The 21,006-nt window shown below is 36.3% G+C and overlaps 1 protein-coding gene across 2 annotated transcripts in view; it reads right to left on the reverse strand.

The window, feature by feature from the left end:
* Nucleotides 1–21,006, reverse strand: part of LOC123313042 (QRFP-like peptide receptor) — a 104,635-nt gene that overhangs the window by 6,463 nt on the left and 77,166 nt on the right. For both annotated transcript variants that reach the window (XM_044897730.1, XM_044897729.1), the window contains exon 3: nucleotides 17,271–17,451. In XM_044897730.1, the coding sequence (XP_044753665.1) occupies nucleotides 17,271–17,451 (181 nt within the window). The remainder of the gene's footprint in view (nucleotides 1–17,270; nucleotides 17,452–21,006) is intronic.

Here is a 21,006-nt window from a genome sequence, read left to right on the forward strand (position 1 = left end):
TATGAATGCTGGTAAGTATATAAGGAACATTCTTGAAGAGCATGTAGTACCATTTGCCCCATACATTGGTGAAAATTTCATTTTTATGGACGATAATGCCAGACCCCATCGTACGCGCATCGTTCAGGAGAACCTTGAAGAGGTTGAAGTCTCTCGGATGGAATGGCCAGCAAGAAGTCCAGATCTCAATCCGATTGAGCAGGTTTGGGGCAACCTCAATAGAAGGCTGAGAAGTTCAGAAAATCATCCAGCTACTCTTAATGACTTAGGAATCCAACTCGGAGAAATCTGGGAAGGATTAGATCAGAACATTTTAAGATCACTCATTTTGAGTATGAACCGTCGTTGCCGAGCTGTAATTAACGCAAGGGGTGGAAATACCAAGTATTAAATCACTTATCAGCATTTCAGTATTTTGAAAATTGTTCATTTCTTTTCTTTCACATAAGATTCGGTGAAATCCTGAATCTTTCTTCCATTTAATGTGTCTTGTTTCGTTCAAAACCTTTCCGAGAGAACATAAAAAATAAGTTATAAAGTCAATGTAGAGTTAACTTTCATTAAAATTGAGATTTTCAGAATGTGCGTTAATTTTTTTGCGCAGTGTATTAAAGGAAGGTACGAAGGGCATTCGCCATTTTGCACCACATACTCAGGCCTAATACTGGAAGAGTATTGTGTCATTTTCACACTCTCATTTTGGAAAGTTTGAAATGGCTTTAGAACGTGAGACCTGTCCGTTAATTGGGCTATTGGGGTGTGTTCAGAAGTGGGTCGAAACTTTCTTACCTCATTAACATTTGCCGAATCATGTAACGAGATATATTTTCGAAGTTTTCATATGAAAGTTTGGCCGGTGATACTCCCCCTCCCTGTTTTATCACAGAAGGTGGCAGTTATGGTTTGTCTTCATTAGGGTGATGAAATCGACCAGGATTTAGTGTGAAATTACAATGAGTAATTGCAAATTAGGTGGTAGGGAGGATCAAAATATAGAACGAACACTTCTTCCTTAGTGGGCGATAAATGAATTGTTGAAACATGACTGGCACACAAAAATTTAACATTCAAAAGTTGAGGATATTGAATTAATTTGTTTTATCTCTTCAGGAAAACCCAATTATAACGTTTTTCATGAAATTATATTTGATTCATTCATTTATTTCGACTGGCTGTATAACGCGCACCCGGTATACACCATCAGACCCATTAGGTTTGATCAATTCCATTGGAACACATCCTAATCGAATCGGTATTCGCAAAAAGGTTTTCCACATAAAACAAGATCTCCAGCGGTCTTCTACTCTCGTTCTGCATTGTTGGTAGCCCCGATCTGGTCGGTTTTATTTCCTTATTTTATTACGCATTCAGGGTGGCCAACTGTGGGAAGTTTCAGTTTTCTGATTTACAACGATTCGTGCTGGGTCCTGGTTAAGGTCTTTGATTCGATTATGAGGGGGAATTCAAGGGTGAATTGTCGAATTGGTGGTCGCATTTGGAGTTTTCTGATCGGTTGATGGAAATAGTTTGGGGAATGTCAAGACACATTTGAATTTCCCGCTCGTTCAGAGTGTTTGACTTGTACAAATATTCAGACTCTTGAGGTCAAAAGAAACATTTTTTTCCTTTACCATTTTTTCCGAATCGGCTCGGTTTAAAAGATACAGGCTGTTGAAAAAACATAAAAAATGTTATTTTTAGTTCCATCTCGAAAACGGTTTCATCGAATGAAATGAATTTCGGAATATAGATTTTCACTTATTTGATGAATCTTTTTCGAACACAAGATATCACCCGCGTCTTCCAATTTTCTCATTATGACCATTACGTACCATAAAAATACCCAAAAATTCAAAGAACCAAACTCCTGAAACTAAATTGTAAAAATGAAAGTACCTATTCTTTGAATTTTTTCGTATAATGCGCAGTTTTCGAGTAATTTGATATTCAAAAATTAAAAAGTATCTGTGAAATTTGAAAAATAGGGTACTTTGTCTGAATACAACTCTGTTGAAAAAATCCACAAATGTGTAGTGTCAAATATTTAGCATGTTATTCTGAAGGGAAGTTTGTTTCTCCAGGGGTGGTATAGCTTATTATGAAAACCAAAAATGGCTATATCCTTTTATCAGGGCCGAATCGGAAAAAATGGTATAGAAAAAAAGTGTTTCCTTTGACCTCAAGAATTTACTGTTAAAATATTTGTACCAGTCAAAGACTCACCCTGTACAGGGTGGGCAAAATTCGTTGTCTACTGTGGGGATCTCGAAAACTATAAGAGCTAGAAGAAAACGAATGACAAAGAATGGTGAAAACCGTAGCCTTCTACGATTCTTCGTTTTTCGTTATTAGCAAAAAATGAGATTTTGACGATTTCGTCAAGTTCTCATAACTTTTTTGTCTTTGAAGTTTCAGATCTGAAACTTGAACCTTCCTAGTCACTCTCATACGTAGAATCTACTGGCAAATGATTTTTTTCCAATTGAAAAATAACAAATTCAATAAAAGTTTGCATTCAAAAAAACGAAAGTATTTTGAGCTCTTCAGTGGATTCTACGTGAAAAAGTGCCTCTAGCAAGTACAAGTTTCAGATCTGTAACTTCAAAGACAAAAATGTTATGAGGATTTTTCGAAATCGTAAAAATCTCACTTTTTTCTAATAACTCAAAAGCGAAAAATCGTAGGAGGCAACGGTTTTCATCATTCTTTGTTTCTCTGAAAAAGAGCTCGGAAATGTGTCATCCGTTTTCTTTTAGCTCTGATAGTTCCCGAGATCCCCTCAGTAGACAACGAATTTTGCCCACCCTGTATATACGTTGAAGCTCAGCTATTGGTTCACATCAGTTTGACTCGACTTTTCCATCCATTTCCTATAGATTGGTCTCTAAAAGTGAACTTCTTCTCCTAAAAGTAATTATCACTGAACACTAGAGATTGGAAATTTTGTTGATATAAATACAGGCTGTTCCTAAATTGAATGCACAAACGAAAAGAGGATTCCTTGAGTAATTTTAAGAGAAAAAGTCTCATAAACATGGGACGGCAACGATTTATTTTCGAGATACAGGGTGTTGAAGTAAGAGATTGTAGTAATACATTTTTTGTAATGATTATACGAATTTATCGATACTTTATGAATCATTAATTGCTTTGTAAAACTTCAAGTGAATTTATCGGAGTGATGTCACTTTCAATTCTTCTACACTCTGGGATAATATGTGCTACTACATAATTAGTAGCAAAGTTCATTTGTATGGTTTATTAATTAATGAAATATCTTGTACCGAAGATTTTTTTTGTAGGTTTCATTATGACCATTCGTATTTGTTCAATATCCTGAAACAATTTCAAATTACAGTAAATGAATGGTATTCAAACCTGAGTCTTCTCTTGGTACAATTTTTCATATTCGGAATTTCGAGTTCGAAGAAGGGAGAGCATCTCCTGCTGGCCCCCTCAGCGGGCGCCAATGCTCCTAGTCCCAAAATAATCATTTCCACACTTCCGAAACGATGCCATCCGATACAAAGCAGATATCCCACGGGAAACACGGTTTTCAATTACGCTTTTCCGACTGTACATGAAAAAGTTATGGAGCTCAAAGAAAACTTCGGGCCTGAGGCAACTTTATCTGCCAAGTTTTGGGTTGCATCCCTAGTAAGCGCTAGGAAAATTCAGGTAACAGCTTAATCTGAGACGCGAACAGGATAATTCGGATAATGAAACTTTCCCAAGTCGAGAATGGATTGTTTCGATCGTTTGGGAAATCAGGAGAAGCTGGATTTGACGATACGTTTTGATAGAGTGGGAGTAAAAAAGGTTTCTTTGAAACTATGATGCCTCCACCCAACATCACTCCCAAAACTGCCACTGCAAAGAGCTTGAAGAAATTTCGAGATTTATACAGGGTGTCTGTAAAAAAATACAAAAGACTAAGGGAGATGATTCCTCGATGAAAATAAGCAGGGGTAGTCCTATAATTTTTTTTCGAAATCGACATCCCTTCCAAGATAAAGCCTTTGGTTGTTTTCGTGGGATAGATTTTCGAAAAATGAAATTCTCTTATAGTTTCCCATTCAATTCTGGACAAAAAAAGTCTCTTGCAAAATTTCGATACAGACCATACTTTTCTCGGAATAAATTAAAACTTACAAGCTGTATACGATGAAATGGACTGAACAGTAATCACAACTGCATGCAAGTTTTTATTTATTCCGAGAGAAGTATCGACTGTATCGAAATTCTGCAAAAGACTTTTTTCTCTAGAATTGAATGGGAAACCGTGAAAGAATTTTATTTTTCGAAAATATATCCCACGAAAACAATTTTTGAAGGAAAACCACAAGGGGTTGTTATTTTCAATCCCTAATAATAAAGTTATTAGATCTAAAAAAATTGTGTGAGTAACATCTACTAAGTGCTTCATATTATGTATAGTTTTACGACTCAGTGCTCTTTAGAACCCGTAAAAAAAATTGAAAAGTGTCAACTCATCATCGCAGAAAAAGGCTGTATCTTGGAAAGGAGGTCGATTTCGAAATATCTACTACCCCTGCTTATTTTCATCGAGGAATGATCTCCCTAAGCCCTTCACATTTATTTACAGACACCCTGTATATAAAGATAAACCTATTCTATATCAACAAACACCTGACAGAATTTCAAATATAAAATTATGGCATCCTCCAAAATAACTCCTGGAACCTCCACTGCTTCACTGTGGGTCTATCTCAGTTAGAACAAACTTTTTCGTTATCCTCGGTACAAGTAAGCATAAGCAAAATCGATGCTCATCTTGAAGCCATTTGTAACAATGTCAGGAATGCCTTCTCGGAGAATTCCGATGGGCCGAAAGATAGCAGACATTCAGTTGTACTCTTATTGTAGTGCCAACGTATTTGGCTTCCTCATTAAGAGCTATTTATCGGTGCAAGATATGCTTTTGGTAGAAGAGCGACTTGGCTAATTTACGCAGACAGCATCGTCAGTTATCTTTTCATACCGAGAAGATTTATTACGATTTCTCTTCGCTAATGAGTGTTCTGGAGGAATTTGCATTCTGAGGACTTGATTGAGTATGGGAGTTTTTTTTGCAGGTATCATATTAAGAAAGTGGCCAAATATGGAATGTATTGTTGTTCTTAAATGGACAGAATTAACGCAGACATATGTCTGAACCTTCTGAAAAGAATTTGTGTGATTTAAATATCGAACTTCTTCGATAAGTACGTCACAGCTTTATGTTTCTTCGAGACTCACTTGGACACAATATCCAGAATTTTACGTGATATACGAGGATATATTGAGAAATTCTTAGTCTACTATAGAACCAAACAAAAATTCAATGTCAAAATATTTTTTACTCAACATATTCTCCTCTTAATTGGACACATTTATTACAGCGAACCTGCAACGTCTCTAGACCTTTCACAAAAAATGTATCTTCTTGCTCTGCAAACCAGACCTCCACAGCTTTTATTACCTCCTCGTTGGAAGTAAATTTACGACCTTTTAAACTTTTTTTCAGTTGAGGAAAGAGATGATAGTCGGATGGAGCCAAATCTGGTGAATAAGGGGGTTGTTCTAGTAATTCAAACCCTGAATCACGAATTTTTTGCATGGCAACATGAGATTTGTGTGCATGGGCGTAGTCCTGCAAAAACAAAACACCTTTGGATAGCTTTCCGCGTCTTTTCTCTTTAATTTTTTTCCGTGGAGTGGTCAGTAATGTCGAATAGTAATCTCCACTTATTGTTCTACCCTTATCCAAAAAATCAATCATGATTACTCCACGGCAATCCCAAAAAAAATGAAGCAAGAACTTTTCCAGCAGATTTTTGGACACGAAACTTCTTAGGTCTTGGAGAACCAGAGTGTCGCTATTCCATCCATTGTTGCTTTGTTTCTGGATCGTAGAAATGTAACCAAGTCAAGTCGGATCCATAGTAACAATTTGGTTTAAGAAGTCTACATCGTTTTCAAATCGAGCACAGATCGAACGCGATGCTTCTACCTTTGCACGCTTTTGGTCAGCATTCAAACATTTGGGGATCCATTTTGCAGCAATTTTTCTCATGTTCAAATTGACGTGAACTATATGAAGAACGCGTTCGTATGAAATATTCAGTGCTTCAGATATCCGTTTTAGCCCATTTCGAAGGTCTGATAAAATTATGTCATGAACTGCATCGATATTTTCGGGGACTGACACAGAAACTAGCCTTGCCTATCGGTCATCATCTTCAATGGAAAATTTACCTCTTTTGAAGCTTGCAGACCAATTTTTCACGGTCACACACGAAGGACATTGATCACCAAGGATATTAAGCATATCTTCGTAAATCTGCTTACCTCTTAACCCTTCTAAATACAGTTACTTGATGATGGCTCGATACTCCAATTTTTCGATTTTCACGATTTCGTTGAACATCTTCTTTCTTTTAATTTATTGCGTAACTTTGGTTTACTTTTATGACCTCAAACTTCACACTGACAATTCTAATGAGTTATTGTTCGTTGCTATGGTAGCGCAATATTTTTTTTATGCATGGAACTAGTCTAGGGTAACTAGATTTCAATACATCCTCATATGTGTGTTAGACACATCTCCAAACGAATTTGGAAATGCCTAGAATCCCTCTTAAATCTGATAAGGTTTCCCTTGACTTCGTATCTTGGTACAGGGTTTGTTGCATTCTGCTTAGTTTGGATAAGATATAATTTGGAGCCTTTCAGAGTAGCTACTATTTCGACCTTTCGCTCTAATTTCAAGCTCAATCAGTCAGAAAATCGTCTATGGTGTTAACAGATCTGACATTTTCTCCAGAAACCATGGGTCTCCCAAGTGAGGATTGACAAGTGATCCAAATGTGTGCTTTTAAGGCTGGCCACAACATATTTTCTGCTGAATAAGAACATCTATATCAGTGAGGCGAAGAATACAATAATAAGATATACCACGCTGATACGAAAATCAACAAGTGTCATCTGATTCTTCTTGAGTAACAAAAATATTTCTACTATAACTCAAGTCACGTACTATATTGTAACAAACAACAATTTTCGACTAGCAAATGTATCACAACTGAAAACCCACTCCACAAGTTTCAATCTTCCTCCTATAACACCCCACACTCCAGATCCTCATCTATTCCTCCTTGAGACCCTTCCTCTCCTATTTATGGATGTCACGCACACCCATATAAACTTTCCGCACAGTTTAGAACCAATCTCCGATTCACCATCTGTCCCCTGGATAGGTCAAGCCTTTTAAAAGTCTTAGCGACGTCTGAGGCTGCATCCAATCCCCGATGATTGCTTGAAACCATGCCAAATTGACAATGTTCGCAACAAAGTTAACGATTCCTCAGCGCGAAATTCGAACAGGTTAACGAACTCTGAAACCGTGCCCGAATGGCAGACTTTATGTGTCTATTAATGCAGTGGGAAATTTAACGTCGATAGTTTGCACCGATGGAGATTATGTACATGATCTTTGAGCTATTTGTCTTCACGATCTGTTGGAATATTGAAATGGGTATGGGAAGGAAGCGAACAGAACAGCCACTGAGACTTCTATGAACATGTCAAGGCTGGCATCTTCATGTATGTCGAAATCCAGTGTAATTTTCACTTAGTCATTCTTTCATTAATTCTAGGGGATAATCATGATGATATAAGGAGGAAAACACCTGCCGCTGATGGTTTACAGAACTTCTGGATCAGAGAGCTTTGGATAATGTATGACAAATCAACCTTCGCAATAAATGATGTCATTAAAAACCCTGAATGTGACACGTGTAGTGTCACAGTTAAAGCTATACTGCATTCACATTTATTTCAGCAGTCGGTTGGCCATGAAATAATTTTCTCAAGTTTTTGTAACTAGAACGGAGTAAGGTTGGAATTCATGAAATGTCGTTAATGTCATAACGCCGTTGCCAGATTTTATATCAATTAATATTACGAAAATGCCGAAAGTGATTGAAAAAAGAGACAGAGTTTCAGGAAGTGCTATTTAGAATTCAGGTCCGTTCTTTCAAATAGTTATACCCTGATATTCTAAAATCCACAATACGTCAGACGGTAGCGAACATATTCGATGTAAGAGAATTCATATAATGTTTCATGTGAATCTAAACGACTTATATTTCAGCTGAATATTTCCACAATCAGAAAGATCGTGAATGAAGGGGATGACAAAGAATTTCCTTCTATTAGGAGACCCAAAAAAGTGGTGGCATTTGAGAATTTTATGTTTGAGTGAATTAATGCGAAAAGTTTACTTTCGATTTTCAATAAATGTCATCGGAGAATAAGTTCCCTAAAATTGATTTTTCTATTTTTCATTTGACTTGTCCTATACAATGTAAATGTCTTAAGGTACTAATAAATACCTATAATTATTATTATTACATCAATGTATTAAGATGAATAGCCACAAATACGCGCAAGTTGCCCTGTTACTCGTTTATTCATGTGAAATTTTTGTTCAAAGGTGAAGTTCATCTTAACTTGAAACTTCCTTCAATTCCTTTTACTTCCATTGATGCAAGATGATTTTTGTTGAAGAATTTAATATTCTTGTAATTATCTGTTAATTCCTTCGGGAGATACCCATTCCTAACCACTGCATCATATGCATTTCATCTTCGATTTATTATTTTTGAAATCTACAAATGATGTAAGCCAAAGAAGATAACGAACATTAACTCTCCTCAAGCTAGTGCATATTATGATATACTGATCTCTTGTATTTTCCATGCAAATAACTGGATTTGGTATGCCTTCAATCAGTTTGTATGTAACTAACTTCAATTATGTTCGTCACATATTTTCCGAAGAGATTCGACATTGTGATAAAATACGTAATAACAGAAACTTTTGTATAGAACGGGCAACATAGCATTGATTTAAAACCCAAAAATGTTTTGACAAGCTTCATAACCCCACATTTTCGTACTATACAGAGTGAAATTTGTCAAATTTCCATGGCCAACCGACTGCTAAAATAAAAGTGAATGAAGTATACTATACTATAATACGATACTAAAATCTGCTGGCATCTTCATTTATGTCCTAATCCAGTGTAATTTCTCACTTAGTCATTTTTTCATTAATTCTAAGGGATAATCATAATGATATAAGGAGGAAAACACCTGCAGCTGATGGTTTACAGAACTTCTGGATCAGAGAGCTTTGGATAATGTATGACAAATCAACCTTCGCAATAAATGATGTCATTAAAAACCCTGAATGTGATACGTGTAGTGTCACAGTTAAAGCTAGTTATTCTGAAGGTAATTTTATTTTTTCAGGGGTGGCACAGCTCATTATGAGAACTTGAAATGGCTATAACTTGTTATCACAGCGGAATCGGAAAAAATGATAAAGATAAAAAGTGTTTCTTTTGACCTCAAGAATCTATTGTTGAGATATTTGCACGAGTCAAAGACTCACCCTGTATAGGTACATAGATTCAACCAGCGATCTATAACATCTCTCAAAAAGTCCTCTCATAATCAATTCTCGCAATTTCAGAATGGAGAACCAAGATTGTGTTTGCCCGATTGCTGGCGGTCTATAGGGCTTTTGGGGGTATGGGATTTGAAATCTTGGATTCGATTTCCATCGGGGCTGATTGAAAACGGGGGTTATTCGGAGGTTATTATAACGTCGTCGCAAGGTTATTATTTCAATTTGAGGAGGAATAGCTGTTGAATCACCTGTTGCGAATTCAATTTAGAATTTGCAATCCTATTGCTTCGCCTTTTCTGTCGCAGGTATTCATTTGGGTCGGTGTTGTATCGATATGATTGAATTTGGCTTCTTTTAACCCTCTTTGTGATTGTGAAGTTCTTCAAAGGGCCGTTTGGGGGTAACTTTCGGAGAGTAAGGAAGGTGTGATTGGAAAAGGATGGAGAAAAGTCCCGAGTTTCATAAAAGTTCAAATAAATGAAGAAATCTGTCAAAGACTTACGAGAAATAATAATTCAGAAAGGCCATCAAGTAACACCAGAAGTCCTTCAAAACGTGTGTTAAAAGTACGATTCGCTTTTGTATTATTGTATAGAAGCGAAAGGAGTCCAATTCGAACATTCAGTTTGATTCATTTCTCATTATTTCTGTATAAAATAAAATAAGACGATCAGAAGAGTTCTTTGCCAAAATACTGACATAAAAGTCTCGAATTGAACATTTCTGTCAATGAGTTTGAAAGATCTTCGAAATGAAGTGTGAATCCACTGTTGTGACTTCTTAACCAATCAAATTTTATGAAAATTGTGAAAATCGAAAAATTGGACTAACGAGCCATCATCAAGTACCTGTATTTAAAAAGGTTAAGAGGTGAAAATTGCACTGCAAGCTTCAAAAGAGGTGAATTTTCCATTGAAGATGGGATTGGGAAGACCAGTTTCTTTGTCAGTCCCCAAATATATCGACGCAGTTCATGACATGATTTTATCAGACCGTCGAATTGGGCTAAAACGGATATCTGAAGCACTGAATATTTCATACGAACGCGTTCATCATATAGTTCACGTAAATTCGGACATGAGGAAAATTGCTGCAAAATGGATCCACAAATGTTTGAATGTTGACCAAAAGCGTGCAAGGGTAAGAAGCATCACGTTCGATCTGTGCTCGATTTGAAAACGATGTAGACTTCTTAAACCGAATTGGTTCTATGGATGAGACTTGAGTAAATTTCTACGATCCAGAAACAAAGCAACAATAGATGGAATGGCGACACTCAGGAAAAGTTCTTGCTTCAGTTTTTTGGGATTGCCATGGAGTAATCATGATTGATTTTTTGGATAAGGGTAGAACAATAACCGGAAATCACTATTCGACATCACTTTACGGGAAAATATCAAAGAGAAAAGACGCGGAAAGCTATCCAAAGTTGTTTTGTTTTTGCAGGACAACGCCCCTGCAGACTAATCTCATGTGGCCATGCAAAAAATTCGTGATTTAGGGTTTGAATTACTAGAACACCCTAGATATTCACCAGATTTGGCTCCATCCGACTATCATCTCTTTCCTCAACTGGAAAAACGTTTAAGAGGTAATAAATTTTTTTCCAACGAGGAGGTAATAAAAGCTGTGAAGGTCTGGTTTGCAGAACAAGAAGAAACTTTTTTTTAAAGGTCTAGAGACGTTGCAGGTTCGCTGTTATAAATGTATCCAATAAAGAGGAGAATATGTTGAGTAATAAAATATTTTGACATTGAAATTTTGTTGGGTAGGCTAAGAATTTTTCAATATATCCTGGTATATAGTTCCTTCTTGGAATCACTTGATCCTGGATGGCAATGTGAAGCCCTCTGTCTCGGGAAACAACCAGTAGTTCGACACAGATCATGGTAGATCTTGTTTTGATATCTTCCAAGCAAAGGTTGGCCAATCAATTTCTGCAGTGTTCGATGTTCGGAATGCACGATGTCATTAATTTATACATCGTTGGGAATCATGTGATTGGTCTTTATTTGGTTGGGTCTTCTATACTCTAATAGTCAACAAACCTATACTTCATTCAATTTTATTTTAGCAGTCGGTTGGCCATGGAAATTTGACACATTTCACTCTGTATAGTAGAAAAATGTGGGGTTATGACGCTTGTCAAAACATTTTTGGGTTTTAAATCAACGCTATGTTGCCCGTTCTACGTAAAAGTTTCTGTTATTACGTATTTCATCACAAAGTCGAATCTCTTCGGAAAATATGTGACGAACACATAATTGAAGTTTATACAAACTGATTGAAGGCATACCAAATCCAGTTATTTGCATGGAACATACAAGAGATCAGTATAATACCATAATATGCACTAGCTTGAGGAGAGTTAATGTTCGTTATCTTCTTTGGCTTACATCATTTGTAGATTTCAAAAATATTAACCCGAAGATGAAATGCATATGATGCAGTGGTTGGAAATGGGTATCTCCCGAAGTAATTAACAGATAATTACAAGAATGTTAAATTCTTCAACAAAATTTATTTTGCATCAATATAAGTAAAAGGAATTGAAGGAAGTTTCAAGTTAAGATGCAACTTCACCGTTGAACAAAAATTTCACATAAATAAACAAGTAACAGGGCAACTTGCGCGTATTTGTGGCTATTCATCTTGATAAATTGATGTAATAATTATAATTAGGTATTTATTAGTACCTTAAGACATTTACATTGTATAGGACAAGTCAAATGAAAAATAGAAAAATCCATTTTAGGGAACTTATTCTCCGATGACATTTATCGAAAATCCTGTAGTAAACTTTCCGCATTAATTCACTCAAACATAAAATTCTCAAATGCCACCGCTTTTTTGGGTCTCCCAATAGAAGGAAATTCTTTGTCATCCTCTTCATTCACAATCTTTCTGATTGTGGAAATATCCAGCTGAAATATAAGTCATTTAGATTCAGATGAAACATTGTATAAATTCTCTTACATTGAATATGTTCGCTAGCGTCTGACTTATTGTGGATTTTAGAAGGGTTGAATGAGCGAACCTGAATTCTAAATAGCACTTCCTGAAACCCTGTCTCATTTTTCAATCACTTTCGGAATTTTCGTAATAAAAATTGATATTAGTTGTGGCAACGGCGTTATGACATTAACGACATTTCATGAGCGCAAACCTTACTCCGTTCTAGTTACAAAAACTTGAGAAAATTATTTCATGGCCAACCGACTGCTAAAATAAATTTGAATGCAGTATACTAGAACACCCCCCTTATTCACCAGATTTCAATATATCCTCGTCAGTATGTGAAACTTTGCAGTATTCTTTCCTTTATGCACGAGTCCAGAATCTCCAAAGAGATTAATGGAAAGATTAAACCAATAGAGCCTTAAAATATCCCATTACAACAAATCTGTCCAATATCCTATTGTTCCCACGATCGGTATCGTTTAATCAGAATTTACCCCCGGCAAAACGAAATCGAAGCTGCACACAACCACCCCCAATTACACAAACCGCCGCGCCGGAGTGCATCCCCTCCGTTAATTTGGATGGAAGTGCCCCTTCTGAAGAACCTGAAAAGAAAACGGGGCTGTCGACCCCTACACCGGGCTGATGGGGTGCCAAGAACTCATTGCGGGGGATATTTGTCGACTGTAGCACCTTGCTCCTTTCTCCCGCGTTCCTTTTTCCGTAATGAAAGAGAAAGGTGGACATGAATATGCGGAAGTTAATCGCTTGTGAGAGTCTATGTGTCTGCTCCTTGGACGATTTGACGTTCCAGGTTACGGGGATCGACGGAAACTTTTACTTACTTCATACGAAGTAGTGAAGGGTTGCTCAGTAAGGGTTGAAATAGATTAAGAGAAGATTTGTTGGGATTATTAACCAGATTCTGACAGTTTTCGATATAAGAGGATGTATTTATATCTAGTTAGCCTAGACCAGTTCCATGCATAAGAAAAATATTGCGTTACCATAGCAACGAACAATAACTCATTAGAAGTGTCAGTGTGAAGTTTGAGATCAAAAAAATAAACCAGAATTACGCAATGAATTAAAAGAAAGAAGGTGTCCAACGAAATTGTGAAAATCGAAAAATTGGATTATCGAGCCATCATCAAGTACCTGTATTTAAAAGGGTTAAGAGATAAGCAGATTCACGAAGATATTCTTAATACCCTTGGTGATCAATGTCCTTCGTATGCGACCGTGAAAAATTGTATTGAAGCTTCAAAAGAGGTAAATTTTCCATTGAAGATGATGACCGATCGGGAAGGCCAGTTTCTGTGTCAGTCCCCGAAAATATCGATGCAGTTCATGACATGATTTTATCAGATCGTCGAATTGGGCTAAAACGGATATCTGAAGCACTGAATATTTCATACGAAAGCGTTCATCATATAGTTCACGTCAATTTAGACATGAGAAAAATTGCTGCAAAATGGATCCCAAAATGTTTGGAAGTTGACCAAAAGCGTGCAAGGGTAGAAGCATCGCGTACGATCTGTGATCGATTTGAAAACGATGTAGACTTCTTAAACCGAATTGTTACTATGGATGAGACTTGGGTACATTTCTACGATCCAGAAACAAAACAACAATCGATGGAATGGCGACACTCTGGTTCTCCAAGGCCTATGAAGTTTTGTGTCCAAAAATCTGCTGGAAAAGTTCTTGCTTCATTTTTTTGGGATTGCCATGGAGTAATCATGATTGATTTTTTGGATAAAGGTAGAACAATAACCGGAGATTACCATTCGATATTACTGACCACTCTACGGGAAAAAATTAAAGAGAAAAGACGCGGAAAGCAATCTAAAGATATTTTGTTTTTGCAGGACAACGCCCCTGCTCAAAAATCCTATGTTTCCAGGCAAAAAAATTCGTGATTTTGGGTTTGAATTACTAGAATACCCCACTTATTCACCAGATTTGGCTCCATCCGAATATCATCTCTTTCCTCAACTGAAAAAAAGTTCAAAAGGTTGTAAATTTTCTTCCAACGGGGAGGTAATAAAAGCTGTGGAAGTCTGGTTTGCAGAGCAAGAAGAAACATTTTTTTTAAAGGTATAGATACGTTGCAGATTCGCTGTAATAAATGTTTCAGTGATAAATGCTTTAGCTTTAGCTCGAGAAGACAGAGAAGGGCCTTTTTTTCAAAATTTTGCTAGCTGTTTAGGTTCACCTGATTTCATTTGTTTAGGGTATCTGAAAGATCTAAAGGTCGGTTTCATAATCAAACCTAAAGTTCCTTCAATTTTAAAGTTTCCTTTAACCCTACTAAAAGTGACAGTAAAGGAAGCTTAAAGTGACCTTAAATTTGATTATGCAACTGGACGTAAATTTTTCAGTGCAGTGAGCACCCAAAGGTTGGAGCTGATATTTCGCTTCTTGTCGGAGTAAAATTTTTTTTTGGACTTTCTAAGTCTTATATCTTCCAACACCTATTAGCAATCAGGTTAAGAATCATCAGGTGATGGGGAATCATTTTAAAGCCAATCTAATCATCCTGAAAGAGGCTCTTTAATCAGTTTATACAACTAGTAGCAAATACCTACAAATATTGTCTTTCAAAGCACAATATAAATATCTCTAATGAATTTGTCCTACCGAAAAATATACAAATACTGAAAAACAGTGATGAAGTGTAAAAAAAAGTAAACTGTGGCGAAATAAAAATATAAAACAGTGAAGTGTAGAGTGAAGAAAGAAAATTCATCCATAAGCTTCAAGAATCAACTCGATTTCAAACGCATGCACTGAAGCAGTCTTACAGCCAAAACTAACTAATTCAACAATAAATAAATATAATGCACAAGTGATCACCAACATTTCACGTAAGATAGTACGTGGGTGCGATACTGCAATAAGGTACGAAGGACCTACGAAGTTTATTGTCCCGCCTATATATTTGCATACGAATTTTTATTAGAAAACTCCCCCAGGAAATTTGGAAGAGTCTATGCTATTACGAGAGGTTGGAATAAACAATTACGATCTTTCTGCACGATCATACACATAATAACACTTGGAGGAGGGTTGAACTCTTTTCACCACGTCTATGAAGTATCCTATAGGGTTTCATAACATTATATGAAACTGTGAGCCTAAGGCAGGCTGCACACTGACGAAACTGGTTTCATGAAACCGGTTTCATGAGAGATGAAACTCAAGTTTCGTAAAACCAGTTGATAAGAAAATTGAAAGATGAGTACACTGAGTTTTAAGAAACTATAATTTCATAACGTTGCGCAACTGCATTTCACGCAACTCCGCTAGCACGGTTGCATGTAACTACAGTTTGTTGTAAACCTCCGTTGGCGTGAGTTGTGTATTTAATATTTGCAGCAAAAAGCGATGCCTGAAGGGGACCTACTAACTGTAGCAAGTGATTAAAAGCAGACTCCGACTTTCGATAAAAATTTTGAAATTTCACTGGGTTTTGATGCAGTTTTTTGCCCACTACATAATTGCTGTGACATCTGTTCTGTATTAGGGGATGAACCCAGTACTTCCGCTTCTTTTTTCTGTTTCCATACCACCACCACAACACTACAACATCCTCATAATCCGACGACATCTCAGAAACTGCTTATGTGGCAGTTGCGTCAGTGTACTGCCGAGTATGAAACCAGTTTTATGAAACTAGTTTCATAAAACCGGTTTCATAAAACCAGTTTCGTCAGTGTGCAGCCTGCCTAAAGTGTAGAATGAATAATTTCCACAATGATCACCAGAAAGGACAGAATGCTCAGACAAGTTTTGATATGAATAATCTATTTCAAAAACCAAAACATAAAATGAATTATCAGAAAACATATAGCTTATATATTCTGTTCAATATTCTCTGCTTTTTTTTACACATCTCTATGTATTCTGGGAATTAATTGTGCAAATTCTTATAAAATTAAATACGAGTGACAATGACTTCTACACTGCTCGTTGGGTTCATATAAATCACTAACAAATCTAAACTTAAAAAAAATATATTTCAGTCAATCTTTATCAAATTTCTTTATTTTATACTTCTTGAGAATATAGATACAAAGAGCTACATAGGAATAAGTAGGAATACAAAATATCTGACAGTGAATACAGGAAGGAATTGAGTCTCAGAAAAAAAATTATGGAGTCCTTTAGATTCAATGTCGAATGCAAAAATATTCAACATCTACAAAAACGCTCAAGCTTCTTTGTTTCACTTTGACATCGAAAATTTAGAAGCGTTTTTACATCGAATGTGTTTAAATATCCAAAAGTAAGTCTGAGTTTCAAGGAAGAAGATAAAATGCAAAATTTTGCATTTAATATAATCCATACAACTGCGAAGGTTGCTTGTAAACAAGGTGCTTTTTGCCATTTTGTCTGATATTGCGTTCATTGAAGGAAGGTTATCATTATACGCCGCTAATGATGGTGATCACTTTTTATACGCCATTTATACACCTTTTCCGATACGGGTATATATTACAACAATTGATCGGTTGATGCCTTCATAAAACTCATAATTACGTTTTGTGTGATGAAATATGAGGGGGAGGAATCAATTCAATATAAAACCCATCCTTATGGAAAATGGATTTACGCTGAATTTCCTGAATTTCGATTTGATTCTGACTTTCTCTGTAAAAATGACCTTTTTTGTGCTTCGAATATAGAGGTATGTGAAGCTCTAGTTTTTTACTTCCGTAAGTGAAGAACATGTCATTTATTGAACATTAGTGTTAGGATAACCAAGTTTTGTAGTAATATATACCCGAAATAAGTAAATCATGCATGTTGGAAGGCAAAATACTCACCTGGTGAAGACGGCAGCAATGATCCAAGCAAGAAGGCATATGAGAGACGCCCTTGCTTTAGTACAGATATAACTAGCTTTTAGAGGTTTGCAAATGGCATAGTATCGCTCGAAACTTATAGCTAGGATAGTCAACACCGAAGCATGGGCTACTGTGAGCTCGACAAATGGAACTGCCTTGCCTGAAACGAAAAACTTATTGAAAATAGTGGTCGTTTAGAAATTGGCAACAGTAAGCAACTACTTCAGAGCAACAACATAATAGAAGAGATATGAGTCCGCTAGAAACACCTTTAAAACAAAGTTTAACACCTGGTGGGTCATCTTTTAGCTCTTCGTTTTGCTTCTATTCGATTGGGCATTGTGTCAACGAGTTTATCAATAAAAGTTGGGATTGATACATAATGCCTTTCACACCGATTTGCAGAATATTTCGAAGGCATAAATCTAGGCCAATATTTTTCACCAAAACGTAAATTAATCATATTCAACCCTCGCCCGTTGATATTATTCACAAAGAAGACATCATGCATCTGCATGAAACCTAAAAAACACCATACTAAATATCATACGTTTGATCTACGCTCCACGCCGCATACTGTCACCATTTTTCATGAGAATTTGAAAAGCTACACGAGATACTGGATGAATAAATGTTCCTACCATCGGAATCGCCTTTCTTGAAAGATTTACGGCCGATGCTTGGTAATTAGAACTGAATTTATGGGCTCGAATTTTCACCAGAATGCATTTTGCTCTTGCTAATTTCGCCTTGGAATTTGATGATTACCATGTAAATACGGTCAGATGAAAAAGTACCTAAATATACTTTTATTTCATTACTAGTTGTGCCCACATGTTGTACCTGCGTCCAATCTGCGATATACAGGATGAACCAATTCAAAGAATCAGATCAGATCGTGTAGAAAGTTTCACTTCACCATTTCTCTACTCATTTTCCATTTGAAGTAACAATTTATTTTTCGTTGAAAACCGAGTGTATCGGACCCAGGATGAGCAGAAAAACTTGCCTTAAAACAGTTCACCAACCGTTCATCAACTTTTAGATGCTTCACAGTGAGATCTCTAGTTCCTCAACTCCATCAAATATTTGAACAAGTCAATTTTGCTGTATCCAACAAGGAGGGAGTTGTACGATTCATAAATAAATCTTATTTCGATGGTCTTATTTACATTGCGTACTTTTGATGGAGTGAACTGAAACAATGTTTCAAGCAGATGAGGTAAATACATCAGGGGAGACTATTTCAAGTGAAATGTCGAGTGAGATCAAGGAAGATGTAGATTTGTAGGAATCCCATAAAACGATTCGACCCGGTAAGTTTTGTGAATAAAGAAATTCGCCTGAACCATCTTTACCTTACTATTTATGGGACATTAATCAATATGCTATATTTCAGTTCATAACCTTCATTAAGAAAGTTTACATGTTTACATCAACTGGTACTTTGAACGTAGTTTTTATGTTAGATTCATCTCAATAAAATATGACGGGTGAGGGAAGTAGATTGTAAACTTGAGGATAGCCTTTTTTATCGTTTATGAATCGATAAATGCAAAATTCTGTTCAAAGGGGGATGAGGGAAGTTTTTTCTTACTGCCTTGTGTTGAAAAATAAGTCATCCTACCCTGCAAATAATGCAGTGTTCATGCTGTGGTTGATCTTAGAGGAGGCCATACTCTTTGTTGAAAAAAGGAAACCTCTGAAACAGTCTGCAAAATTTCTGAACTTTTGTGGAGCTGTATGTTTATGCTACTTAAATTCCCTATTGTTACCTCTCAATTTTATGGAGCCTAGAATCGAATCAAGCTGATATATCCAAACATTGATCACCGGTCTGACAATATGCCAAAATATCAGCTGTTCAGCATCAATACTTGTGTCGAAACTATTTCAAACAAAAGCTGATCTATCTCCCAATACACAATAAGTTACTGTAACAATGACGACAGATTTCACCAACTGGCCGAGTTAATTTTAATCCCGATTCTGCACCAGTTATTTATATGTTTACCAGCTAACGTAATTACAGCAGTTAATATAAAAGACATGTCACATTACAGCGAGATTGCCCAAGTTGAAATCTAGCAGTTCTCCAAGGAACATAAACGAATATGACATTTCACCTGGAACGTTTAAGTTCCAACATTGTAACTCCCAAAGTTCTGATGCAATCCGGGAATATGGGATGAACGGCGACAGCATACTGTTTGACATGTTTTGGCGACAAAGAATCGATAGAAATCAATCTTGTGGTTTGTTTGAAAATCGGAGATATAAATATATCGTAGTGTTCAGTTTCTACGGATCGGGATGATTCCTATTCCAGGGATTTGGGAACTCGGACATTTTATACGGTTGGTTTCAATCAATTTTTATCAACCCTGTGAGCTTGATGACAACAAGCCCTTCATTTAAAAGTATTTCGGTTGCCATTTCAAAAATGACATAAATTTGATCTTTTTTGAAAAATGAAAAGTGGAAAGACAAAATATTCTATTTTCTTGTATACGGCGTTAGATATCTCAGAGTTTGCTATAAAAATATGGGTTCTCTAACACGCTGAATCTATTGCGAGCAAATTCGAAGGCCTATCTCATTTCGTTTAGATTTCCATCTTGGAAATGGCATTTTTTTAAAATTGCAATTTTCAATCTGCGATATCTCCTGTTATATTTGCTTGATCCAATTGGGATTTCCAGTTCCATAATCAGCATTGCCAAGGCTTCCACCCTAGCACAAAAACTCAATTTCGAGAATCTCGATTTTTTGGGTCAAAAATGAGCAAGGGGTTAGACCCCCCTAAAATGACTTATTTGCTACTCTGTCTGAAAATCAGGATGTTCTGTTACTGTCTTAGGATATGGAGTGCATAAAGTTTGTTTTGAAGATTCTAGAAAACCAAACAGTTGATGATTCAATAGAGAATTGCAATCCAGAGAGCTCTTCGAAGTCAACTCGAAAATGAAAAGTGGAAAAACAAAAAAAATTATTTTCTCCTGAACAGGGCCAGATATTTGAAATTTTGGCATGAAAATAAAGGTTTTCGAATACGCTGAATCTATTGCGAGCAATTTCGAAAGCCTATCTCCCTTCGTTTAGATTTTCATCTCCGAAATGGCATTTTTCAAAAATTGCAATTTTCAATCTGCGATATCTCCTGTTATGTTCGTCTGATCCAATTGGGATTTCCGGTTTCATAATCAGCGTTGCCTAGGCTTCCACTCTAGCACAAAAACTCGATTTCGAAAATTTCGATTTTTTGGGTCAAAAATGAGCAAGGGGTTAGACCCCCCTAAAATGACCTATTTGCTACTCTGTCTGAAAATCAGGATGTTCTATTACTGTCTTAGGATATGGAGTGCATAAAGTTTGTTTTGAAGATTCTAGAAAACAAAACAGTTGATGATTCAATTGAGAATTGCACTCCAGAGAGCTCTTCGAAGTCAACTCGAAAATGAAAAGTGGAAAAACAAAAAAAATTATTTTCTCCTGAACAGGGCCAGATATTTGAAATTTGGCATGAAAATAAAGGTTTTCGAATACGCTGAATCTATTGCGAGCAATTTCGAAAGCCTATCTCCCTTCTTTTAGATTTTCATCTCCGAAATGGCATTTTTTCGAAAATTGCAATTTTCAATCTGCGATATCTCCTGTTATATTCGTCTGATCCAATTGGGATTTCCGGTTCCATAATCAGCGTTGCCTAGGCTTC

The sequence above is a fragment of the Coccinella septempunctata genome, chromosome 5 (assembly GCF_907165205.1).
Source record: "Coccinella septempunctata chromosome 5, icCocSept1.1, whole genome shotgun sequence".
Taxonomy (NCBI): Eukaryota; Metazoa; Arthropoda; class Insecta; order Coleoptera; family Coccinellidae; genus Coccinella; species Coccinella septempunctata.